The sequence below is a fragment of the Acanthaster planci genome, linkage group LG14 (genome assembly GCF_054643075.1).
Source record: "Acanthaster planci isolate LZ-2023a linkage group LG14, COTS_SCS, whole genome shotgun sequence".
Classification (NCBI taxonomy): Eukaryota; Metazoa; Echinodermata; class Asteroidea; order Valvatida; family Acanthasteridae; genus Acanthaster; species Acanthaster planci.
Genome location: NC_141790.1, coordinates 12,627,803 through 12,655,715, shown reverse-complemented (window position 1 = coordinate 12,655,715; position 27,913 = coordinate 12,627,803). Strand labels below are relative to the sequence as shown.

General features: G+C 39.9%; 1 protein-coding gene across 1 annotated transcript; it reads right to left on the bottom strand.

Annotated features, from left to right (window-relative positions):
- Positions 1-5,518: 5,518 nt before the first annotated feature.
- Positions 5,519-27,864, bottom strand: LOC110983604 (uncharacterized). Its single transcript, XM_022242971.2, has 22 exons — positions 27,723-27,864; positions 25,834-26,024; positions 25,542-25,616; positions 24,532-24,707; positions 24,241-24,324; positions 23,323-23,735; positions 22,529-22,937; positions 21,710-21,889; positions 21,185-21,331; positions 19,860-20,090; positions 18,717-18,829; positions 17,392-17,607; positions 17,174-17,267; positions 15,913-16,053; positions 14,849-15,121; positions 14,119-14,657; positions 13,688-13,871; positions 13,179-13,335; positions 12,917-12,999; positions 11,009-11,088; positions 9,433-9,597; positions 5,519-8,379 (listed from the first exon to the last, which is right to left on the bottom strand). The coding sequence occupies exons 2-22, from the start codon at positions 25,992-25,994 to the stop codon at positions 8,299-8,301; spliced, it is 4,002 nt and encodes a 1,333-aa protein (XP_022098663.2). The 5' UTR covers positions 25,995-26,024; positions 27,723-27,864; the 3' UTR covers positions 5,519-8,298.
- Between the last annotated feature and the right edge of the window lie 49 nt (positions 27,865-27,913).

The window sequence follows — 27,913 nt, the reverse complement described above, 5'->3', positions numbered from 1 at the left end:
GCTCTTCTCTATACCCAGCCTAAAGGGAACACCCCACAGGATATAAAGTGGTACCATTCGAAAGAGTACTTCAAGGCAAACAACTTTCTCTCAGACTCAATCCTCGTATCTCGTACAACACCAAAGTTGTGACGTCACTTCCGGTCAATCTTTTTAAAAATAAAGAAAAACATAAGAAATTTTTTTGTTCCCAAAAGATAGCCCGTGGCTTGATTCGGATGCAAAATGCATCCAAACCTGGATCGCGAGTCATTTTCAGTAATTTTTCAAGGGGTCACCAAAAAAAACAGTGCCCTCGGGAGAAAGGCTATAACTCCATGACCCTATGACTTATGACTCTCAAACTTTAACAGAAGGTTAATGAAGAGTTGTGCTACTTTTCCTGTACGTTTCAAGGTCAAACCTCACGGGATTCAAAAGTTATTCAGGGTCACCGAACGGGGACACCCCTTCTAACCCTAACCCTAACCCTAACCCTAACCCTAACCCTAACCCTAACCCTAACCCTAACCCTAACCCTAACCCTAACCCTAACCCTAACCCTAACCCTAACCCTAACCCTAACCCTAACCCTAACCCTAACCCTAACCCTAACCCCTAAACCCTAAACCCTAACCCTAACCCCTAAACCCTAACCCTAACCCCTAACCCTAACCCTAACCCCTAACCCTAACCCTAAACCCTAGACCCTAACCCTAATCCTAACCCCTAACCCTAACCCTAACCCCTAACCCTAACCCTAACCCCTAACCCTAACCCTAACCCCTAACCCTAACCCTAACCCTAACCCTCGGGAGAAAGGCTATAACTCCATGACCCTTTGACCTATGACCCTCAAACTTTAACACAGGGTGGATGAAGAGTTGTGCTACCTTTCCTCTAAGTTTCAGGGTAGAAAATTACGGGAGTCAAAAGTTATTCAGGGTCACCGAACGGGGACACCCCTTCTAACCCTAACCCTAACCCAACCCTAACCCTAACCCTAACCCCTAACCCAACCCTAACCCTAACCCCTTACCCCAACCCCTAACCTCAACCCTAACCCTAACCCCTAACCCTAAACCTAACCCGAACCCTAACCCGAACCCTAACCCGAACCCTAACCCGAACCCTAACCCGAACCCTAACCCGAACCCTAACCCTAACCCTAACCAAGGGCATAGTTGTACATGGGGATCCCTATAGAGATAGGCCCTTGGCGACGTATTGGGTGCTGGTTAGCCCAAAATTTGGTCATATTTAACCCTTCGCCCAGGATTATAGTTCTTACCCTTTCTGTTTTCCCCACATGGACGTCTTAAAAATCCCTTATAACAATTCAACAAATAACCTTGAGACGTCATACGTCTATGTACATGATCACAAGCAGACACTCCTCCATTCGTATAAATTTGGTACTCATTGGATTCGCCGTTCAACAGTTATAGCCGATTCAAGTCTTCCCTATTAGTTGTGTACAAACTTTATACTTGGAAAAACTGGCGCTAAGGCCCTATGCATTAATACACATACCCTATGGCTCTACTCTATACCCAGCCTAAAGGGAACACCCTACAGGATACAAAGTGGTACCATTCGAAAGAGTACCTCAAGGCAAACAACTTTCTCTCAGACTCAATCCTCGTATCTCGTACAACACCAAAGTTATGACGTCACTTCCGGTCAATTTCCCCAAAAATAAAGAAAAACATAAGATTTTTTTTGGTCCCAAAAGATAGCCCTTGACCTGATTCGGATGCAAAATGCATCCAAACCTGGATCGCGAGTCATTTTCAGTAATTTTTCAAGGGGTCACCAAAAAAAACAGTGCCCTCGGGAGAAAGGCTATAACTCCATGACCCTTTGACCTATGACCCTCAAACTTTAACACGAGGTGGATCAAGAGTTGTACTACCTTTCCTTAAAGGTTTCGAGGTCAAAACTCACGGGACTCAAAAGTTATTGAGGGTCACCGAACGGGGACACCCCTTCTAACCCTAACCCTAACCCTAACCCTAACCCTAACCCTAACCCTAACCCTAACCCTAACCCTAACCCTAACCCTAACCCTAACCCTTACCCTAACTCCTAACCCCTAACCCCTAACCCCTAACCCTAACCCTAACCCTAAACCCCTAACCCTAAACCTAAACCTCTAACCCTCAACCCCTAACCCTAACCCTAACCCCTAACCCTAACCCCTAACCCTAACCCTAACCCCTAACCCTAACCCCTAACCCTAACCCTAACCCTAACCCTCTAACCCTAACCCTAAAACCCTAACCCTAACCCTAAAACCCTAACCCTAAAACCCTAACCCTAACCCTAAAACCCTAACCCTAACCCTAACCCTCTAACCCTAACCCTAACCCTCTAACCCTAACCCTAACCCTAACCCTAACCCTAACCCTAACCCTAAAACCCTAACCCTAACCCTAACCCTAAAACCCTAACCCTAACCAAAACCCTAACCCCCTAACCCTAACCCTAACCCTAACCCTACAACCCTAACCCCAACCCTAACCCTAAAAACCCTAACCCTAAAACCCTAACCCTAAAACCCTAACCCTAACCCTAACCCTTACCCCTTTATCCAGTCTGCAGCTTTTTTGACCTTTCATTTTGTCCTCTTACATTCATCCATGCCTGATTGATTCTATGTGTGCTTGTTTGTCCTGTCCACTTGTCGTTTTGCCTTTGAGAAAGATTCTGCTAGGATAGAAACGTCTGGCACTCGATATTTTGAAATTTGTATTTTAGGTCATTGTAGTCAGCAAGCAGTTTGCAGTAGCTTTGTATTATATATCTTTGAAATTTATCCGCAAGTGAAGAACCTCTGTCCCTGTCCAGTTTTGGAAAGGTGAAGAGACCTGTAACAATGACGTCATGCTTAGTTTACATGTGCATGTAGCAACATTTCCGAAGGCAATGAGGTGGGAAATAATATAGTCCAGGTATAATAATAGCTTGACGTCATTATGTTTTGGTCCATATATGAGGTATTACAAAAACAAAGTATGAAACAGATTCACAGGAGACTTAATCAGTGAATTATCCTTTCGGGGTGACCAACAACATTGGATCCACTCACCTTTTACCCAGAAGGCAGCAGTTAGAGATCAAGTACCAATCAGCTCAACATCGGGCACAGGAACTCCATCATCAAGACATGTCAAGAAACTGGATGTACCATGATCAGCGCCTCACCAGCGGCTTGTGCTCTGGCTAAAATGGGCACACACACTCATTAATTAAAAACAAAAGGAAGAAATGACAACATGAGTGATTTAGCCTGGATTAACCAATTCCCAGAGGGCAGGGGAAGATGAGAAAGGTGGAGAAAACTAATTTACAAGTGCTTCCTCAATGAACTTCTTCCAGGCATGTGATTTCAGATAGATGTGATTGAATAGACACCAAAGAATTATGGTCAAAATGGCTTCCAAAGTTCCATCACACCTCCTAGCCGATGTTAAATTCTTGGTGTGTGTGTTGTTGAAGCCTGCCTGTGACGGTCAAGGATATCATGCGTAAAACTCAGGACTAACAAGGCTATTATACCAACTAAAGCCACCAGCAACCATCTGTGAATGTTGGCTCACATGCTACATTTTAACAAGCCACTGTATTAGGGCTTTGTATTGGGCACAGAAAGATGACCACTGATGGCTTCAGTGACTAATAAGTTGGCTGATAAAACAAAGTGAGAGTCCGTAATTTTCATATGACACTTGTGGAATGTTTACACTCAATCTTGTATATGATTTGGATCCAGGAATGAGGACATTTATCCTTCTATAAATTTATAATCTCCATCCCTCCCCTTTGACATTTCAGTGCACTCCCCGTTCACTGGAAGCAGCCTGTGGATTCAGTTTCTGTCCCATTTCTGTTCAGTTTGATAAGAATCGTGCCACACCTAATAATTTTATCATCCAATTCGTTTAATTAAATTTAAATCTGCCCCAAACGGGCCGCAGATTGTCATTAGTTGAAAACTTTTGAGACAAATCCCAAGTGCCAGATTTACCAAAATGGGCATATTATTATCACCATTACCGTGGACTCATTTCAGAACATAATATAGACTATTTCCATACCTGTCGAGTATTGCCACCAGTGATAAGAAATGTTAAACTCCAGAAAACTGTCTCCAGGGACAAGCTTGTTCTTGTCTCTCTGTCACGTACTGCTGAAACTGGGGAACTAAACAAACTATGTTTGAATTCCAACCTGTATTATTACACATTCCTGGAGGCCTCTATTTCAAAAATAGGTTGCATTTTACAACAGCAATTGAAAAATTACTGAAAGCAGCGACAAATTAACAAAGATCAGAGCAAATAACATACTGGTTCAAGCCTACATTAGTGGAGTTTCTCATATAAAAATCTCATCTTCTAAGTTATCATTCTTCCATTGCTTTTTAATTGTTGCTTGGTTATAGCCAAGTAAATCTATTCCACAAAACACCTTAAATAGATGGTAAAAATGTTGCATCCCGACTCCACTTCAGCAGTAGTGTACAAAGTCTATGGGGAGTGAAGCTAATTTTCCAAGCATTTCCCAACATCAGTAAATTTTTCTCAGTTCAGAATTCGTCTTTCCAGCATTTCTGTAATGACTGACTTTTATTGAAATGATATAGGCAGGCCTATGGTGAGAAAAGTGGAGTCAGGATGCAACATTTTTTCCTACTTTTTTCAGCTCACACTAACAAGGAGAGTTGATCTGGGAATATTGATATATAGATATTCAAACAATCCCACTTATTTTTTTCAGCCAGTCAATCTCTTCTGGTAATGGTTTCAACTGCCATCCCTGCTATCTGTATCAAGTAGAAGCACTAGGCCTACTTGTTGGTAGCAATGGGGCTGTTCACATTTCCTTGCCATTCAGGAACCAGTGATGTGCAGTTAGGCTAAATCCAGAAACTGTCTCACAGGAGTGTTTCTTGTCTCTCCGTTACTGCTACAACTAAAGAAACCCCATTTAAATCCCAGCCTCCATCACAACATACACATGTGGAGGCTGCCATTTTGAAATACATGCACAGTATGCACTTCAACCCAGAAAAAAAACAGTGAAAAATCAACAAACCTACAAAGCCAAGAGCAAAATAACCTCCATTGTAGCCAACATGCACTACTTGGGTTTATCAATGTCACCGGCGGAAATCTCATTATCGTTTTGGCCGTCATTTCTCCATTTATTTTCAAGTGTTGGTTGGTAAGCCAAAGACAATTCTCACCTTTAAATTCTCCTGCTCTGAAGTCACAAAATTTAAATAGTCCCGCCAACGTGGCCAAACATGCGTTCTCGAGCGTGGGCATTGTCATGCTAATAAGTAATGACTCGGACCATCGCGATGTTGGAATAGCACGTGTAAAACTGGTCACCGATCAACTTTGGCACAGTATTGAGCAGGGTACTACGCAGGGTAACAAAAATGCGCTAGTGATTGGCGCTTTCTGGAATATCATTGCACACACACGCGAAAGTAAATCCAAAGAATGACCTCTGTTTGAAAGACAAAGACTATCCGTCTCCCAAAATTTTATTTCAATTCCCATCAATCTCAAAAATCATAGATTTTCTACCCCAAAGGCCAGGACAAACGCAACTAAAACCAGGTTTCCATAATGACCGCGACAAACCGTCCAAAACGGGCTTCCTCATAGCTCCGGCTAGGTTTTCCGTATGCGCGTCTCCGCGTATTTCCAATGGAGTGCAAACCGCCTAAACAACAGAAGTTCGGACGCAGCCTTTTGAAACCAGATAAAAGCGTTTAATTTTAAGATGTTTCATAGGGCTACTGTCTAATTCAACAACTTTCTTTTTTAAAATTGGAAGAAAAGTTTCTCGTAACTGTACTTTTTGTGATCGATGTCCCGAAGATCGAAACTGGCATATTTTTATGAGTGTGATCATGTTTCACCTATTTTGTTAGACCTCATGCCTTTTATCAACCAAAATCTCAAAGACCCAATTCAGTTTCGGAAATCTGAATTCCTTGTTGGAGTTTGGTGTACTAAGTTTTATTCATATAGGTGTAAATTCCAGATTCAATGCCTAGCTTCCTTTTGGGGGTTAAGACTGTTTTTACATCAATATCACATAGAATATAATATTGCTATCAAAATCAAATCCTTAGTCTTCATTATAAAAAATGGAAATTTCAATTCTAATTCTGTAAACCTTATGCAATTATTTCAAATGAGCATGTCACACAGCGACCATCCTTCTAGTAGGCCTATACATCTAACCCTAACCCCCACTTTTGGGGGGGCCGGGGTTCTCTCATACTTTCCTTTTATCTCGTTTCCTCAATCTCCTTAATTTTATATAAATCGTGCCTTTTCTTTTGAGTGTGCTTCTTATTATCAATAAAATAGAAATACGAAAAAAGACGTCGAAAGACGTCGAAATGCAGATAGTTGCAGTCGTTGCGTGACGTCATCCCACCGAAAATGAAGTTACGTCCAATAATCTGGGAATTTTAGCAACAAATGCCTTAGTTCGCAATAATGCCTATATAATAATACATACGTAAGTCGGAAGGAAAAATTGGCGAAAGAAAGGAGTGGAATCGGCGAGGGGGACATCTTCAAACACTCATCATGCACTGATTTGCATACGACCAGAGAAAATTGCAGATACATTACAACGTAGGACGGAAATAGCGCCCTCTGGTGATTCTCAGGGAGGTTAGTCGGGGGGGTTCGGGGAGGTATGGGGGTTGACATTGAAGACAATGGCCAGAATCTGTTTTCTTTTTCATTTAACAGGAGTTAGCTATACCAATTTAATTAGTCTTTCCCCGAAATTAAGAGCATACTTTTGCTTATACTGCGGAATAACAGGTGAATCGCTGGACTGGTGGGCAAAAACGAGCAAAACACTGGGTAAAAAAAGTGGTGCGTATACTACAAATTACATTTCAACAAGCGTTCGGTAAAAAAGACAAGTCTACAAATAACATCGGGAAAGAATCAACAAGGTCAGGTAATGCATTTGCCTAATGGGTAATATGCTCGTCTGCTTCCCAACGTTGGGCAACCAAAAATGCCTGGGGTTTTTCAACGAAAGTAAACGCACTTATCTAGGTTTCTACAACGACTCAATGCAGACGGTATAAGCAAATTTGATGCTGATCCAACTTTCCCGACTGCGGCGATGTTTACGCTAGTTACCAGGTGTTTCATTGGGGCATCGTTAAAATGATCGGAGATGCTCTGTACGTTTCACTTCTTCCAGATGGAAACGAAGAATAATGTACCTTCAAATGTAGCTTTTTGTATTCAAAGCATGACTAAACTGTTGCGAAAGATCGGCAGTAATTTCTGCTGAGAATTATCCGAGTTTGTAACAAAACAAGTTGGTGAGATAAAAATGCTTCTCAGTGTCGTGGTTGTGAAGGTTACGCAACCACAGATCTGGGGGGGTCAACCCGCTCAACAATAACCTGCGACTAAATTATGTCCATGTGTATGTGCATGGAGGAAGGAACACACTCCATGGTATGTGTGAGCATAGTATCATCTCAGTTACGGTGTCTCGTCGCAGTATATGCAGTCTGTGTCAGAGGTCATTTTAATTACCCGCGCAATCACTACTTTTGCCGTGCGTAGATATAACTGGTCTGTTTTATAAAAAACCCATGGCCTTGGACTCAATCTGGTTACAAATATAATTTTCTCCTCATTCCTCAGATATTCCAATTTAGCTAACTGTTTTAAATAAAAATTTGGGTTTTTCTGTCATATTGTGTAAAATTATTGGGATGGTGACAGTGAAGCAATACATGTTCACTGTACAAAATTACAACAGCAGAAAGCTGTTTGTCCTAAATTATACATACACAAGAAAAGCAGAGAAATTTTTGGTAGCTTAATATCAACACATGCACTAATTTAAAATGTGCATTCAAATTACAGAACTGCCAATTTTACATGTTCTATACAAATTACGGTTGGTAAAGGGCAAACTTAATTTTAAAAATACATCAAGACATACTTGAAGAGCAAGAAAAATTATCAAATATATAACCTTCATACGAAGACAATTTGCACTTACTGGACACGAAGTACCATTTGTGCAATTAAACATTACCACTGAAATCTCGACGAAGTGGATGAGGCTGACACTGGTAATGCATAATCTGTCATATTCTTAATCTCCCAAATTTAATCTTCCTAGTGCAAATATACAAACAAAATATTACCAAATTTCAACTCTTGACTGTAAATCTGAAACTCTCGACGCTCCAAAGTTAGAGGACTATTGGGCATTGAAATTTTGATCACAACCAGATTTTTATTACAGAATAATTGATCTTGATGCTATGGATTTACCCTTGTCAGAGCGTTGATCTTCAACCTTCGGCTTTTTGGGAGAAAGCTGGTTAAAAGAGAACAGAAAGAGCATAACTAAATTGAAAACAATCTGCTTCAATCCCATACACAAAAAATGTTTACCATCAACAGTGGATCCATAATAAAACTTTCACATGCACATGTAGTTGATGTACTCAACAGGTGTTCTTTAAAGATTCAAAACCACATTCAATTCCACCTATCAAGGTGGATAGTACCCCATGAAGTAAATGTAAAAAGACAGTGTCAAACATGGAGGCTGGACTGCTAATGAGGCGACACTGTTTAAGTAAGGTGACACTTTTAGTAAAACCTACATTGCCTTTGGGGACACAATTGCTTTCAGTGGTATCTTTGGTATTAACGAGAGGTAATGCTCAGGAGATATCAAAAGGGATAAGCCATTGAGAGCTGAAAAGTACAGGGAAGTGTTACCAGGAATGATTACCTTGGGAAGTAAAAGTAGTTTGTCTTGAAAGGTGTAAGGTGTTTGTGAGAGCTACATGGCCTTGGGAAGTACAGAAAGGGATTCCAGTGGTTACCTTGGCATGCATGAAGGGGGGTTACAGAGGTTGCCTTGGGGTACAGGAAGGGGTTACAGAGGTTGCTTTGGGGTACAGGAAGGGGTTACAGAGATTGCCTTGGGGTACATAAAGGAATTACAGAGGATGCCTTTGGTACAAGAAGGGGTTACAGAGGTTGCTTTGGGGTACAGGAGGGGATTATAGAGGTTGCCTTTGGGTACAGGAAGGGGTAACAGATGTTGGCTTGGGGCACAGGAAGGGGTTACAGAGGTTTGCTTGGGGTACAGGAAGAGTAAATGGAAGCTTAACTGATGTGGCTGGTACAGAAGGCGATAGAGAAAGATGTTGCCCTGAGGTTATAGGAAGAGGTTAGTGAAAGTGGGATTATCTATGAGTTATGGGAAGGTTCAGACCACAGGAAGGTTTAGAGAGACGTTGCCTTAAGAGGTACAAGTAGGTGTCAGTGAGGACTAGACCATCGTATACAAAGCTGTCAATGAAAGGTACACTGCCCTGGGGTGGTGAAGATACAGACTTGCTAACACAATAATTACCTTTTCCCAACGTTCTATTAACTTTTTGTACTCAGCTGTGTAGAACTGAAACACCTCTTCACAATCTCTTCTTATCTCATGGCCTGGAGGATTATACTGTACACAATTATTGTGTACCAGCATCATATCATTGTGAAAGTCAGCAAAATTGTCATACCGTCCATTCTGTAAAGATATAAATTATCCTCACAAAGTTATATCAAGACAAGATCTTAACACTAGCCCCTCAGGTGTATGCAGAATCATGTTGAAATCGGATTGAGGATTGATAGGATTAATGCAGACAATCCTCGAACTATGCCATCTTGATGAATTAATCACATGATTTGTTACTGAATGTTGAATATTTTAACCCATTGACTTTGTACACAATGTTCAAGGGGCCATATTGGTCTCTTAGCAATCTTACATCTTTGTCAAAATTACACCAAGCAGACTGTAATGCAAAGTTGATACCAGAACACCGACTTAATGATGTCATAAGGTGTTATATTTAATCATTATAGAGTTTGACAAGTTTAATTTTGAAATCTCCACAAAAAATCAAATGTGTGTTTCCAAAACTTGCATTTGGCAGCAAGTGGTAGAATAAATATGGGTTTTGATTTTTTCTTGTGCACGTAAAATCAAATGACCCTTGCTTCCAGTCGAAACTGGCCGAAACTGAAAGTGCCTTATTATTAAAATTTGGTAAAAGATATCAACTTGCTGTCAACAGGGTTAGTCTCCAACCAAATAGTAATCCTCAAATTGTTCAAACAACAAATCCCAACGGATAGTCTTGAATTGCCCATCAAAAGATAAACATCAGGGTTAATTGTCCCAAGCATTGGACAAATTTATTTCTCATCATCTTCTACAGTTTAAAGCCCGTTATCCAGCCTGTCCTGGGTTGGCCTGCTACTAAGCCCTGTCCACTGCATCCCCTGCATTGACACCAAGAAGTCACGTGTCTTCTGACACGGAGCTCTGTCACGTCTTACTACTGTAGGTCGGCCAGTAGGTGTGGACCCACCCACAACTACTTTCAAACATCTCACACACGCAATCCGCCCATGAAAAAAAAATAAGGGTCTCCTGTCAGCAATAACTGTGCCACACGGTTAGGAGCATACGCTTTATGCAAGTCTATAAGCTTCGCATTGTAATAAGCCACACCTGTGTTTGATTCCTGCTCACTGTATATCCAAACCAAAAGATTTACTGTACGTTCAAATTTTTGGACACCCAAAGATGAGGCAAGTTTATGTTTCATTTTCAAAATTTAATCCAATAATTCAACATAACTTCAGTTTTTCCTTTCCTGATAGGTGACTCTGAAGAATGTTTTAACTTGAAGTAAGAAAAGGCATAATTGAAATATGAATGTACAAATAATGTGAACATATGCTTTCTCCCTCAATACAAAAAAGTGAAAATGCGCTGTTAAAAAGACATAGAATCTTTTCTAGTATTTGCAAATGTAAGTACAAACTCTGTCAAGTCATGTTGATTTTTTAAATTCTTTTAAAACAAAAGATTCTTGTCTATAATTTTAAAGGTTTGGGTTTTGATGTGGAAAACAAAGATTTGATACCTCCAATTTTCTCTTTACAGTTCCGAAGTCCATTGGGTATTTGATGACTCGATTGTAACCTGGTGCTTCAGATGCTGCAACTACCAAAAGCATAAATCAATCATCAAAAAATCATTACATGCCCAGACACAAATTGAGAGTTTTCACAACTTTCACACTCCCAAGTAAATCTGTCAATTAGCTGAGCAGATTTATATTCCATCTAGTCAAATGTTGCAAATTTTGCTAACTGGACTACTTTCATGAACTAAAAGAACTCGCGAAGGAAAGAAAATAAACAGGAAGTATCTAACTATCTGGCAATTAGATACTGCAGTAACAGCTACATTTTTAGCGAGTGCTAAGGTTCTATACAAAAGAAAATGAATTTCTCTGGCTAACTTAGCCGGCTTCTGACAGTCCTCTTTATTAATAGGTTTTTGCAGCTGACTGCCATAAACGAACAAATAAACTTTGCAATATGCTTCTTGCCTGTAAAAATTAACATTTATAAAGAACAGATAATGGAACCAACTGGCTTATGCACCAAAGGATATAAAGGAAGGATAAATGCAAAGTCACAGCTCACCTGAGCTGTATATTACTCCCAAATCTAGTTCAATGCGGCAACAAAGCGATGCTTAAGAAAAAGAAAAGATTTTGTCACCACTAGCTTGAGTAGGCCAGTCTTGCCCCAGTGAAGCAGGACTACAGTCAAACACGCTTAATACGAGCTCAAAGGGACTCTCCAAAAAACCTCCTCTTACGGTAAACCTTGTGTTATACGTGTTGACAGTTATCCCCTTCATAAAGCGCACGCCTGGCGTCATGCACCAGCAAGCTTTGTTATACACTACGGCAATGTAAGTGTGCTGCAGGCCTACATGTACCATACGATACAGTATTATGCAGTGGATTAGTATTCGATGTACAGCCTTTAACTTGGTGATAAATTTTAAATCATATTAATAAATACGATTCCAATGAATAAAACAATGATTCCGAATACGCCTACTTGTTTGACGCAACAGTGGCTGGCTGGCTGCCCTGCACCACGCGCACGCAGCGTGGCCAGGCAAAAAAACTCCTTGGAAACTGGTACCCGACAATGCACGTTAGTAAAGGTTTAACTAACTTGAGAACCAGTTCATATAAGGACCAGACGTAAGAGGGCGTTGAAATTGGGAAATTCCATTTGTTTCTAATTGGCAGGAGGGATCCATTTTCAAGTCAGGTTCACCAATAATTGTTCATGTTCGGATTAAAAAAAACACCTCTTTCAGACCAGGCCCACTGTGATCAAAACTCCTTTGAAGCCACGACATCACAACACCTATTGTCATGATCTAGAATGAAGCCCCCTTAGTGGCACAAGGAACAGAGTCGCTAAGTCTTTGTTGGCAAAACTGCAGCACAAATTGCCAAGCGGATTAGCAGTTTTGGATTTTTGCATTAAAAATGCCCTGGACAATGGTTTTTGACACTACCGGTTAGGCAAAAGTGCTCGTCTTGTCCGTGTTCTTGTGGTAGCATAGCTCATATTAAGTAAGTTTTCTCTCATAGGAATGTGTACATTTTGAACGGGACTGAACAAATATGCTCGTCTTAAGCACGATCTTGTATCAGGCGTGCTCGTGTTATGCACGTTGCATAAGTACAACTGCTTGGGCTAATAAAAGAAATTCCAAGCTACTACACATTGAAATTTCTTTGTGGAATAACACCACATTCTAACTCGTGATATTCAAATAAAACAGTGACTGTTTGGCATTCACTGTTAAATAGAATGTTAGAATTCTTACATGAACATAGGCATAGACGAAGCTCTTCACACTGACAGAATGCTGTATAACAAGCATACTCCTCACTGAATTATGGTTTTATGGCCCTAGGATTTAAATTTGCCATACTAACTGCTGATGTTATTACCTGGCCTTGTAAACCAAGATGCTGCATTCAAGTCTCCCTTTGATCGATTGGCACCTCTAAACCTCATCACCCGCTGCAACAAACTATAAAACAAAAAATGATTTGCTAAGCAGAACCATACATGTACAGAGGATATTTAGACAATTTAAAATGATATGCTTTTTCGGTTTAGTACACCTGTTGTCTGTTCAGCCTCCTGAGTCAATGAACATGTGTCACCCTTGCACTAAACCCCAACATAAACGTCAACCCACTGCCTTACTTGAAAGCTGCCCTTGCCCAGCTAGACATGCTAGTTGGTCCAGGTTCCTCATCAATGGGTGCTGGTGCTTTACGCTTTCGATTACTAATCCGTACACCCTGTGTTTCTTCAGATCCAAGCCCAGTTCCAGCACTCACACAAACATTAACACAACTTCCTGCAAAGAAAATATGAAAGGAACAAGGAAGACACAATGGCATCTCACTACAAGCACAGGAGGGTCCAACAGTTGTACAGTAGTTGTTTTAATTCCAACAGTTTGAAGCAATGAAAACAAATTCTTGCATGTTGACATAATCTGCAGTATGAAGCACCATTTTACGGGTTTTGACTGCTAAAACAATACAGTCTGCAGCATTGCATGCACTAAACACCCCGAGTTAACCAATGTAAACACTGTCATCCACTCATATATAAAAGAAGCTAGTATCAAAATCTGCAGTACAAATATGAAAAGCTTCTTTCTGTGACAGGATCGCCATTCTCAGTCACATTATGAGTCATCTTACCTGTTATTTTTACTGGACTGGACTCCAAGCTTGTATTACTCTGTTTCTCATCATCAACATCTTCAGAATCTTGAAGTCTCTGACTTGTGAAATCTTCCAACTTCATTTGTGAAATGTCAACTGAAGTCGATTCCATAACAACACTTGCTGCTCCCTTCTGACCACAAGTCAATGTTTCAAAATCCTTCAAAGTAAATAATAAAAATTAGCATTAACAGTGAATTAGCTAAATTCTACCTCAGACTATAAGCTACTGTTCAATGGGGACAGTAACACAACAATGTTTCCTCTCAGCCAGAACGGCATTGTGAATGGATCAATAACAAAATGAAGAAACTCACACAGAGACTTAACTATATTTGAACATGGCCAACAATTTACTGTGAGAGGCCCATGGTTAAAATCATGTACATAGGAATAATTTCACTTACTGTTTTCTTTCTCCATGATGGTAAGGCAAAGTCAGTAGCAACACTTCCACTGGATACACAGTCTGACAAACCAGCAGGTGTTGATGATAACACTTCAGACAATGATTTAAAAGAATCAGTGGATTGTCCAGTCTTTTTTGATACGGATGACTTCTGCATAGCTACATGGTCACTTTGACTCTTTTCCTGAATTTCACTAACCTCCTCTATTCCTTCACTTTCTAAGAATTGTTCAAACTGATCAACAAATGATGATACTTCTTCTGATGAGACATTGACTCGATCAGTGACAACACCTTGATCTTCAATGGTGACTTCTTGTGATTCCTTCTTGCCTTTCTGGGATTGTCCCTTCATGTGGATATGACTATTTGACTGTCTACTTGGAGAACTTGCTCTTTCATCCTGGGAACAGCTAAGCACAGTTTCCTTTAAAGACACGTCTTGTTTCGCTGGATGGATTTTGCTCTGCTCTTGAAAAGCTTTTTCAACTTCCGCAGTAGCTGATTGGAGAAAGGAAGCAGCTGATGCTGGCTTTTCTAAAAGTTGAATGAAAAACAAACACCAAATATAAAATACAACAACTTGAAATTTCCTGTTTCACAAATAAACGTGGTACGGTTTTGGCTGTGAACACTGTTTCTACCAGGGAGGAAATGATTTAGAATTGACAGTTCCTTTTGTTGAGTAAAATGTCTGTATGTGCACTAGAGAAACTGTAGGCTATTACCTGGTCTATCTGACATCAAAGCCTTTTTCAGTCTGCTCTGTATGTTTGTCAACAAAGTTGGAGAAGACTGTGAAACATCTCCAGCTGGAGATCCTATGGTAGGCATATCAGTTGCTGGCTGGGGCACTCTAGTTGTCAGTAATGCACGATGAGTTAATCTTGAAGGAGCTGTTGTTAGCTGGGTAGATGGCATGGTAAGCAGTGATGTAGTCTTACTAGCCGATTTGGAGCCAATGTGACTTAGATCAATAGTCTGGGAATGTTTCTGTGCATCTGTTAAAGAATTGTAAAAACAAACTTATCATATTGATACAGAAATTAATTCATACACAGTTCCAATCCCTGTAGATCAGAAGACTTCCATTAGAGGTGTTTTTAAATTGTAGATGCACATGTTAATTGAAAGATACGTCCAAGCAACTTGATGAACAAATGACTCACAGCTTATAAAATGCAGTGATTATGGGAGCATTTACAGGTCACACAAGTTGTGAGTAGAAAATACATTCATTTGCAAACAAATTGTCAACGACACCACGACTGACACTTGTGGGCGAAGTGATCTCATTCGTGCGCATTTTAGTGAACCAAGTTATTTTTGTCTTCATGAACTGATATCGATCATAATTCCACCAGTTTAAACAACTTTAAACTAACTTTTTGTGCAATGCAACAAAAATATACAGATGGATTAAATTCCTGTCAAAATTTTCTAAGCATTTTTCTTCTCAGTGTATAGCCAAAACAAGCTTAGGTGTCAGTTTCAATGTGTGCATGCAATATCAGGTGTTAGTTTCTAAAACTGAAGTTGTTGATAATGCAGTTTTCATAAACTGATATCCGGTTGTAGGTAAATGTCAGTTGCCAACTCATTTTTTTCAAGCTTCTCCCTGAAGGCCCTTTAGGACTTATTTTGAAACACTAACCCAATATTAATAAAGTATTAAACCATCTCTCAACATGCATGTAATAGGTTTAAATATGACAGACAGAGGCTGTAACTATACAATGGGGCAACCACAAAATAAGACCAAGTTAACCAATCAGGACACCACTCAATTTACCGGGGTGTGATCTGAATTCAAGAAGTGCCTTAATTGCAGATGATGCAGATGAATCAGGTGGACTTCCATCATAATCAATCCATTCATTGTTGGGATGGGGGTAACTACCAAGAAGTCCTCTTGTGAAACTACCTGAGTAATCTGAGAAAAATTATCAGCCTTCATTACTGATCAGTTACGCACGCTTTTTAGTAATTTTTTAATTTTTCATTCTAATTTTATTTCAGGGGTGTTGTTGCATTTTCTAATACAGAAATTGTGGATCAAAGAAAGATGTCATGGCCATGTAATCATACGAGGTCTATAAGAATAGTGTGAAAAGCTTGTAAACATGCATTACCCTTCACAGCTTACTGATAGAAACAAACAAGATGTGGTTTTATAATTGACTGTAGATCTTTGAGGGCAAAGCAAGGAAATTGTAGGGATTCATAGAGGATTTCAGAATTTATTTTGTCCACTCTGGTTCACCATCATTTTGACAGCACATTGTGAACCATTCACAAATGGTCAATCATTGCAACATGCACCTTAGAGAAGGTTCCTTCATGTAGGCATGTTTACATTTTCAAATATGACTTCAACAACAATGGCAACTTTTCTCTGAGTGGAACATTCAGTTTGTTCAAGCCTTTGTATAGAAGAAGCTTTTGAAGATATCTGGGTAGATTTACCTTTACGTTTATTACATATTACATAGAACCTCATTAGAAAAACTTGTTAGATTTAATTTAATTAAATCTATATTTAATGGTGCCCCCAATCTTTGTAATTTTCCAGGGTCTTCAAATACTGCTATTGTAACTCTAACTCAACAGGAACACCACTGCTACATAATCTACTGATGACTATTAAAACCCTGACGACATTTCAAGTGTGGTCTGTGTGTATCTCAATCTGTTGAATAAAACATTGGCAAGGTCTGACAATGAAGTGACCTATATGTGACCCACTCTGTGAAAATGAGTCTAAGTCGCCAGAGCCACTTTTTGAGTTTTCAATTGTACTAGAAAGAGCAAATTGAGTTTTTTGTTTTGATGTATCACTCAGTTTGGCATCCTGATGAAAGTGGATACTCCACGGTGACAAATGCTGTGCGTTCCTATCGATTTACACTTTGCAAAGTATTCTAAAACACTTTTTACTCCAAAGTAGCTCTGGTGACTTAAGACTCATTTTCGCAGAGTGGGTCACATATGTATTATGTGGCTCTACTGCTCCAACGCTACATAACTTGACAAAAGTTGTCAACATGTCTGACCTCTTCCTTGTCTGCCACTCTGCACATCTTCCACTACTCTTGTATTCCCACTACTTTGTAGTGTGTTTGGAGACACTGATCCAACTGACCGTTTCTGAAATGGGAAGTGACAAGGTTTAAATCATCTTATACTGAGCATCGCTATTTAAACAACAAATAACGTTGATCTGTTACACTACCGATATCACACTATCTTTAGTGCTCAAAATAGAACCCACCTGACTTAGCAAACTGCCAGGTGTAACCATGGTGATTGGACTCCTCATTCCTCTAGAGCCTGAAGATTTTACTGATGTCATAGCAATACTGCTTGTATTTTGAGGTGAAGGAAAACAGATACCTGCTGACAAGAAGCTTGGAGCTGTTGTAGAAGTTGGAGCAGCAGACACCATAGAGATTTTTGGCCGTTGCAAAAGTGAACTTGTGACATGTGCCTGTAATATTTATTTCAAACTCATCTTGCTTTACAATCCGTAGAAAAAACTTACAAACTATTCAACATCAGATAAACAGACCCAACAATTACAACGTTTCAGGAAATACTGATAGGTGGGCATGTTGGAATAGACCTAAACACAATAACATAACGCAATGCTTACCATTGGTGCATTGTGGGCAAAAGGTGGGGATGACAGTCACGACATATACAGTCCAGTCTCATTATTACGAAATTCACGGGACCATGTAGAAACATTTGTTGTATCAAAAATTTGTGTGAATGAACCTATAGAAAAATTTGGGACGGCAGTGTTTTTTCGACTTGCAACTGTACAGCTGCATTTGTATACGGTGTACATACATGTAGTGGACTGTTCACAACCCTTTTTGGCAGGAATTGTACATAGACTGGTTGCCGCATTCCCTCATGCCTTCTTTGGCGACATTTTGGCCCAGCGGGAACCACTGTGATGCACTGCGCACATGTTTTCACCACCGCGATTCACAAACATTCATTATAAATGGGTCGTTAACAATGGTTTTTCAGGCAACGGAGTCACAAAAACCATTTGTTGTACTGGAATTTAGTACAATGTGATCTCGCTGTAACAGATTTTTTCCCCAAAGAGATGTGAATGTTTTCGCCGGGACCACAGGCTTGTGTTTGTCATAACCAGAACTTTGTTATAGCCGATTTTGAAATAACGAGAGCAGACTGTAACACAGGCTATTGCTAGAATCATGGACAATAAAATCCCAAGTCAAAAAGATCCTGAGATTGAGATTGCTAAAATGGTTTGTGTTAATTGTTGTGGGCCATTGTGTGTATTACGTACACAACAAACGATACAGCTGCATTTTTTCAAACTTCCACAAAAACTGCAAGTTTGATTCGTCTCAAGTCACATTAAGGCTCGAATGATGATACTATCCCCACATTTGACCTACAATACACTGCATTGCATCATGTTGTTTTAGGTCGATTACCTCTGGGTGCCCTGAGGGACTGCTTACCTCTGAATGAGAGAGCTTGCCAGTGGGCACCTTTTGAAAGAGCTTTACAATGGATAGGCAATGAACCAGAAAATCAGTGGTTGCTACTTACCTGTGGGCTCTTGGAGGGATCTGAGATGACTACTTGAGATCCTTGCGTATAAGATTTGTGAAGAAGCATGCTTGACTTGCTTCCAACTATACTTGTCACAGTCTGACTGACATCTATGTAACGCAATGTAAAAAGCAGAAAAACATTTCAATATTATATCCTTGCATTTAAATAAGGGAATGACCATGTGCTTGACCGCTTCATTTAAGACCAGGATCAGGAGACTGGACTTGAGTAAAATCCTGGGCCAATGAAATGGAATGTTATCAGTCTCCATTCTCCTGTGCCAGTCTTATATGCACATTAAATACCAATCAACAATGCACGGTCAGGAATCAGAACACGTGTTTTAAAAGTGCAGAGTAACATGGGCAGCCACACAAGGAAAGCTATTTACATGTACACGTACACCTTCATGTGTAGGTAACAACTGCCATCTTTACATAGCAAATAGTTTATTTTTATTCTTTTTCCTTTTCATTGAACATACCTGTAGAATGTTCTGACTTTTTGCTGTCTGAAAACTTATATCAAACAGTTTCAATTAAATAAGAATGTTTTAATGACCAACAAGCCTACTCATAAATAACATTTTGAGCCACAAAATCAGAACAAGTAACTGATAAATTTCCAATAAGTTTGTTGAACACATTGACTTTATTGTTTTCAAATACCCCCTTGAGAAAAATTTTGGTATGTGCCTCTCATGAATACTCCAATCTCCTAATACGAAGATAGGCACATGTGAAGAATCTGATGAGCCAGTGTAGTGTGAATTCTGGATTCTCAAAATACAGACTCATGAGTGGTGTCAGGCAAACGCAAATAAAGGCTGTAAACGTTCACCAATACATGGGAAGAGAGACCTGAAGAAATGGCTAAACTGTCTGGAACTTAATTTATACAAAGAGGCAATTGCTGGAGGATTTACATGAAAACGATAAAACATTCAACTTCATTGTAAAATCTTCAGGAAGGAGATCAATAGAGATAATGTAAGGGAGTATAAATTTGTTAGATGCCAACGTGTTAAATGATACTGCGCTACCTACTCCAAAGAAACTGCTAATTAGAAATTTTATATTTGGATTAAGCAGGTTATATTGAACATATGGCAAAGCTTGAGGTTATTTGATTACTTACTGGCAGTTGTTGTTGCTTTGATAGTTTGTATCACCTTCTGATTCACCACTGCACTGGTGACCACAACCTTTGATCCACTTCCAATGTTCACTGTACCACCCTGCACCACCTTAGCATTAACACTGCTCATGCTGCTCACTGTACTTGGCTTTGTCCTGATAAGAGGTGTTGTCACGGCAACATGATGTGGAACAACGCCAGCAGAAGTTGAACTGATTATGACCTTGTGACCTAACAAGTCAAATCAAACCACACTCAAATTTCATCAATTGCAACCAGCAAGAAACATCTTTCATTCTTGACTGCTAGAGGAATTATTTTACGAGGCCAAGTTAATTCTAACTTAAATACTTAGGAATTTACATCTATGAAAATGACTTTGAATTTAACCAACATAAACCAAAGCATTCTATGACACCGATAAACCTGTCATTAAGGAGGGGTCCTGGAGGGGCTGGGCAATACTGGCAAGTAGCTCCCCCCCCCAAATCAGCAAACCATAAGCATAAAAATTATCTCTTCTTCTAGTGATGTTCCCCCCAGCTACATGTAGTACTATGGGCCCCTTCCGAAAACCTGAAGCTGGTGACAGGGCTAACCATAATCCCCCTGTGGGCAACATGTCCATGGATCAGAGGTACCATAAGTGCATGTGTGTCAGGCTTTTCTCTATCATTTGGTACTAATTACATGTAATTGGTCAAATATAATTGGAGGGAATTAATCAAACAAGGAAAACCAGATTAATGTGTTTTAACACACATGCCCTGCCAAGCCATTGCCTACACCCAAAACTTAAATATGTAATTACAAGATTTTAAATGTTTTAGCCATTTTGACCTGGACCTTTAAACCTGGAGTGCAATAGACTTCTTAAGACTAACACGAGGCCATACATGTATAAGGGGATATTGTGTGGACATACAAGAGGCCATACATGTATAAGGGGGATACTGTGTGGACATACACGAGGCCATACATGTATAAGGGGATATTGTGTGGACATACACGAGGCCATACATGTATTAGGGGATACTGTGTGGACATACACGAGGCCATACATGTATAAGGGGATACTGTGTGGACATACACGAGGCCATACATGTATAAAGGGGATACTGTGTGGACATACACGAGGCCATACATGTATAAAGGGGATACTGTGTGGACATACACGAGGCCATACATGTATAAGGGGATACTGTGTGGACATACACGAGGCCATACAAGGGGAAATACAGTGGGACATACACAAGGTCGTACAAGAGGAAACAACTTTTTCAGCAGGGCATAACTAGGCTCTGTGGAAGAATTTCCTTTCCTACCTGCCACAGAAGTTACAGGTTTTCCAGTTGAAATAGTACCAGTTGCCAGTGAAACTTTGTGTGACATTTCAACTAATGGAGACGACTGATTGGATGATCTTGGTAGTTTTGTGCCAGCAGTCACAGATTGAGTTAGAATCTTCATTCCTATGAGTGAAACATAGTTAAGGAATAAAAGAATGTGAGCTTATAGGAACACTGTGTTAATTTCACAAAATGGCAGCTGATGGCACGCTTAAATCATTTTTCTTGCAGATTTTCTGTTGAAGCATGACACAACCATCAAATTTGTCACAAATTTTGAGTAGAGCAGGTACTTCTGATCTCATTTACATTTATTTTCAATGAATAAAAATTAATAGTTTGAAAATGTATGATGTGTCTGTGCTCCGACAATTTTAAGATGGAAGAGCACGTGGTACACTGCTGTAACTAAGTACAAACCAAGCGCAGCGCTTGGATAAAAAAGCAGAAATGAAATCCGGAGATAAGTTAACATTAACCAAGAAAATTAATCCATCAAACCTATGTCAGATTTTCCAGGCTGTTTTTTGCTGGATGTTACTTCTTCTGTGGGGGTTGTAATGCCACATGTTGGGGTCATGTTCACTTGTTTTTGGAGCTTCTGCTTACTAACAGCTCTTCCTCTTGGTTTTCCAGCCATACTGGGGGCAACATACGTCATCTGAGAACTTATGACAGATGCTATAAAGAAGTGAACAAACACAGTAAAAGTAGCACTAAGGTAAAGAAATACTTGATTATTTTGGTTCATCAGGGAATGTGGATGGCGTCAGTGTACGTGTACACCTACATGTATAAGGTCTTTTTAAGGCCCTCTCTTGTGTACATTTGTACACCTATAAGGTCTTTTTAAGGCCCTCTCTTGTGTACATTTGTACACCTATAAGGTCTTTTTAAGGCCTTCTCTTGTGTACATTTGTACACCTATAAGGTCTTTTTAAGGCCTTCTCTTGTGTACATTTGTACACCTATAAGGTCTTTTTAAGGCCCTCTCTTGTGTACATTTGTACACCTATAAGGTCTTTTTAAGGCCCTCTCTTGTGTACATTTGTACACCTATAAGGTCTTTTTAAGGCCCTCTCTTGTGTACATTTGTACACCTATGAGGTCTTTTTAAGGCCCTCTCTTGTGTACATTTGAACACCTATAAGGTCTTTTTAAGGCACTCTCTGGTGTACATATGTAGCCCTTTAAGGTCTTATTAAGGCCCTCTCTTATCAAAGGGGAATTCCAATAATTTCACTCCAATCTCTCCCATCTTCACCATCTGGGTCAATGAATTTACTAAACGTCCAAGTGATGCATATTTAGTTAATGTACCTGTAGTCCTTGCTGTGATAATTGAGCTATTCACAGCTGACACGGATCCCACGTTGCCCGATTGCTTTCTTGCGCCAGCCCCACCAGCAGTTGTCCCTGGCATCATGTCAGATGTAGAAATGCGACTTCCACTAGCCTCACCTTGTCTGCCTGAGACTGCTATTTTCTGCCTGTTGATTAATGGTGTATTGGATATGCCTGTATGCTGTCTTGCGCCTGCAGCAATACCTGGATGTTTGCCAACAGATACTGACTCAGACTGCCTGAATGATTGGCCACTCACACTGGTTAATATAACAGATTGCTTGGTGCCAGCTTTGGTAAATGAAGGCTTTGCAGAAGGAACACTCTGAGATCGCTGCAAGATAGACGGCGTGTAAGACGTCGAGCTGCTTGACACCAGAATTACCTGAGAATTCATAAATAAATGCAATGGTCACTGATGTCTAAGAAACAGGCAACTTAAATTGTCTGGCTTGAAGACATACGAGTGACGCAGTTAATTTCTGTGGTGAGAGTTACAGGTACATGGAAATTTTACACAAAACTTCCAGTTACTGAAAATGTATAGGAAAAGTTTGTTTATGAAAACCACGGCAATCAAGTGGGAACTGGCACAAATTCAAACCAGGGTCAATGGCAGACAGTGACAAATGACTACCGACTTTAATCTTACTATGCGGATAGTTCAGGGTGTCAATTCAAGTGTTGCAGTGAGTATTTTAAACCTGTTTCCACAAGTGACTTTTTTCATTTAACAAATAATTATCCATTTTGGCTGACACAATTTCTACCTTTTGAGCTGAAGAGGTAGGCACTGTATTCCCAGACATCGATGCTGTCTTGGTGTAAGTGAATTTGAGAGGAGATTGTGCAGGGCCAACACCAGATTTGTTGGTGGGTGAAGAAGTCAGGCCAACAGAACTTGATTGACCTCCAAGCGATCTATGACTCTGTTGCTTACTAATTGCTGCACTGTAGCCCACCTGGTGTTTACTGGATGATAAGCTTGACGATCTATTACTTGTGATGGTATTCCCAGTGGTTGATTTAGTAAATGACATGCTTGGCACACTCAAAGACGGTGATAAAGATGTTTGCAGAACAGGCGCAACTGAGGAGGAAATGGGCTCCTTGGATTGAAGATGGCTGGAGTCACGACGGGACTTCTTAGCTGGAATACTCTCTACATCTACATCAGGTCCACCTACAATGCCAAACAAGGATTCATATCAGAGAAGGTTGTAATTTCTGCATTCGACAAAATGTCTGAGCACTATCGTTAACCCCTTTGCTACGGAGGACTGCTACTACCGCACCATTGTGTGAGGATTAGTGCATACCACACATACAGTCTATTCACTATGCAGCTGCTGGTTCAATGGGGCCTGCTGCTGGACAAAGCCCTCTATTCAGGGCATACCACAGCCCAGCAATCTCGGCCAAAATAATCCTGCCATGAAGGGGTTAAAGTGCAATATTCTTTTTCTTCCTGCATGTATCTGTTTGACGTGCCTAAACCCTAGCTCCAAGGGTGTATGTAAAATCGTACTGAAATTGGAGGATTTGGGACTGTTGGGGTTAAGTTCTTCAAGCAAAACAGGCTGAGTTGAATGATGATTTCATCTAGCACATTAATGCTGGTATGCAAGTGACATCAGGCAATTTAAATAAGAAACACTTTTCTTTCACGAAACAGTTAATACAAGTACCTTTGATGGGAATGGAGAGACCACTGGGAAGAACAACCACATTAGAGGACGGACTTGGAAGCTTCACGCTATTTTCACTTGATGCTATCAAAGAAGAACATGAAATTGAATCACACTGAATCTCCAGACATTTTAAGGATGCAATAGTGAAATTGTAAATTCTCACATTTATAACTGACTGGAATGGCATTTTACAAGCGAGGAATATGTAACAAAGAAAAATTGTTTTTGAGAAACTGGAAAAGTTTCTCAGGTGAATCATCTTCAAATGTTAATAGTGAGGATTCTGACCTTCTTTTTTGGCTGTTTGCGATGGCAGCGGTAATGTGAGATTATGACTAAATGCTGCATTGGCAGCCTGGTTGGCTGTTAAGGAAAAGACAGTCTGAGGAACAAGTCTGGGCATAAGTGGAATTAGACGACGTCCTTCAATTGCCCATTCTGAAGAGTTGTTCGGTCCACTCAACCTAAATAAAAAGACCCAGTTGAAAAGAAAATACTTTCACGTTTAAATGAGAGTGTTATAGATTTCAACAGGCTTGCTGCATTCAGGGTTGTTGTACATGTACATGTAAATGATAATACACAGAGAGTAAAAACTGAAACTGAAACTTAATTACTCCAAATGACGGAGTCATTTGGAGTAATTAGTTTTCAATAAAATGTGTTGTAAAGTTTTAGTGCAAGAAGTACTATGTCTTTACATGGCATGTCAGTGGTTCCAGACATTGTAAGATGCCTGTTTTTAAGGCATTCATAATTTTTCAAAAGCTTGTGAACAAATTATTCTTCAAATTATGGTTCTGGGCATACACAGTTCTGGTTTTTAACCCCTTGATGACGGGAATTTCTTCCTGAAAGCTGTCTTCAAGAATTCCAGCCTCGCTTGGTCACGAAGGTCACCTGCCAAACTGCAAATTCTCGATTTGTGGCCCAGCCTGCTCTGCACGCTTTGAATTACACTGTGAAAAGGCTGATCGTTCAGAGGCATGCGGCTCTACTCACCCTTCCACATTCCTGTTGCCTCTTTTCAATGTTGGGACTATTGTGGAGCTGGTGATTATGATGCAAATTTGGTCTTTTCATTTCTTGGCTCCGCACAAAAACCAATAACCATATATACAAGAGCCAGGGTCTGCCTTTTTTCACCGTGTTCGTTCAAGCGTGGGCCAAGAATAATAGCTGAAAAGTGGGCTGAGGATCTCAATTTTTATTGCGTGTCTAGCCGCCTCCCGACGCGAAGGGGTTAAACCTTCAAAATGTACATGTATTTCCACATGAAATACTAAAGACAAACTAACCTCTCAGCTACTGTAGACAGTTTCTCATCATTTACTGCTCGTCTTACTTCAGCACGATGACGCTCTGTAGAAATACTACAAATTAAGAAAAACAACCTCAAAGACCTCCAGCAAAAAATTCTAAGGTAATTTCAATATAAACAAAGTAGCATGTAAATTTATGGAAATTCATGTCTAAATAAATGTCCCTATTTGATTTGTGGAATTAAAGCATACACATGTGTAAAATGCTCAAATTAAATGAATCCAAGCAGATGGGATTAACTCGAGTATAATAAAGCACACTTCATACCTCAGAGTTGTTGCTAACTCATCAAGAATTTGTTTCTTGTCCTTTGTCAGATCTCCTTGAGCTCGGAATGCACTAATAATTCCAGCATATGCCTCCAACTCAATGCGTCTCAGTAACCTCTTACATTCATCCTTACTCATGTCCAGTAGTTTGGGCCACATTTTGGACTGCACAACTTTATGGAATAAAATCTGTCCAAAAAATGTACAAAATCAAATGAAATTTGACATTACTACAAACAGGGTAAGTACAAGTTACAATTATGTCTTAGCATATGTTTTACATGTAAGTCACAAAAATGGGGCCACATGACTACATGTACATGTACCATAAGGGATTACCCACAGAATTATAGATCATGGGGTTTGTCATTCAACAGAATCCAGTATGTAATTTTCATTGAGGGAAATCGGAGATTTCACAACTATAATAGCACAACACTATCACAAGTTTGCAATTATGCTGACTGACCAGTTGCAACCAATGGGTCTAGGAACAGCCTGTCTGACAGTGTAGTAAATGCCAAATCTAGTATTTGATTGGACTCCTCCATAATGTGATATTGGTGTAAAGAGACTTACAACCTATCAATTTGCCCCTGTCTACCTCCACATAAGAAGTGACTAGTCAATATGAAAAGTAAGCATGGTAAATGATTGTGTTAAAGAGCACCTCTAAGGAAACATGTTTTTCTGATTTTATCTGTAAAAATAAATGTGGGAGCATCCAAATCAAATTAAACGCAGAGTCATTTGTCTTCAGAGCAAGCTTAGAAGGTTTTTTTCTGTTTATACCAAGATGAGAATTCCGAATGCAACCTAGATTGCGTCATTGGGAGAGAAAACAGAGAAAGCAAGGGGAACCTTCACCTTGTGTTTGCAGTGGATAAATCCTTGCGCGTGCCAACCAATAGCTACATGCAATGTTTGGCATGCACAAGCATAACAAGGGGTTATCCACTATGAACACAGGCCAAGGGTTCCCCTCATTTTCTGTTTTCTCCAAATGACACAATCTACATTCAGAACTCGCATCTTGGCATGAACAGAAAAAGCTCATTACATTTGAGCTCTGATGTGTCTTAAGACAAATGACACTGCGTTCGATTTGGATGCATGGTCCATATTTATTGAAACAGATAAAATCACATGAATCAGAGAAACATGTTTACCTAGAGGTGCTCTTTAAGAAATTGTAACGTGTGTAACGTGCGTATAGTCACCAGGTCCCTAATTTCGACACCTACATGTATTGTCTAGTCTGATTGGTTTTCGCAGTAGCCTAAGTGGCAAAATAAGGCCTTCAAGTTTAAGTTGAGTTCTAAGAACCTAAATGACCTGCCGGGTCGTTCTAATCAGCATCAACACACCGTCAACATGGGCCAACACATTGATAGTAAGGTCAATACACCGTCAACACTTCCAAAATGCAATGAAAAGAGGAAACAGACGTATAAAACTGTAATGTGTATGCCTAGGAATAATTTCTATTTAATCAAGTTTACTTTCAATAATTAAATTAGATGGGAGTTTTATGGACTTATTATGGAGGGTGTTATTTTTGTGAAAAAAATGGCTTTTTTTCCCCACAAATGTCGCCCACTGTTGTTAGCCAAATTGTATTTTACTTATTTTCAGCATGTTTAGGCATTATATTGCTATCGAATTGCGTTTCTGTTAACTTAAAACGTGATTTGGGTGTGTTGAAGTTGCGTTGACGTTAATATCATGTGTTGACGTTATCTACATGTAGTACGACCATATCATGACGACCGGACCTGCAATTGACGGTCACGCACATTAGGCCTAACCACGCAAACGTTAATCATTGTGGGCTGACGGACAATTTTGTTCTTACCTTAGCATGCTTAGTACAAATTAATGACTTACCAATATCACAATATCGATGACAAATTCATATGAAAGATAGGCCTACAATCGGATCGGGCACTCTTCTGAGCACGTTTGGCCGCCATTAGCGCGGTATGCGCCAGTAGTGCAATGCGTGCGATAGCCGAGTTTCAAGATAAAGCCCGCCACCAGAGGGTTGATACGTGCAAGTTGAGCTAGCCCCCCCCCCG

Bases quoted from the DNA above. Each gene is read 5' to 3' on its own strand.
- LOC110983604 (XM_022242971.2), bottom strand. From the start codon at position 25,994: ATGTGGCCCAAACTACTGGACATGAGTAAGGATGAATGTAAGAGGTTA. The intron at 13,872-14,118 runs GTAAGTGAAATT...TTTACTTTGAAG, and splicing joins CATCATGGAGAAAGAAAACA to GATTTTGAAACATTGACTTG. The intron at 8,380-9,432 runs GTAATTATTGTG...TCTTTTAACCAG, and splicing joins TAATAGAACGTTGGGAAAAG to CTTTCTCCCAAAAAGCCGAA.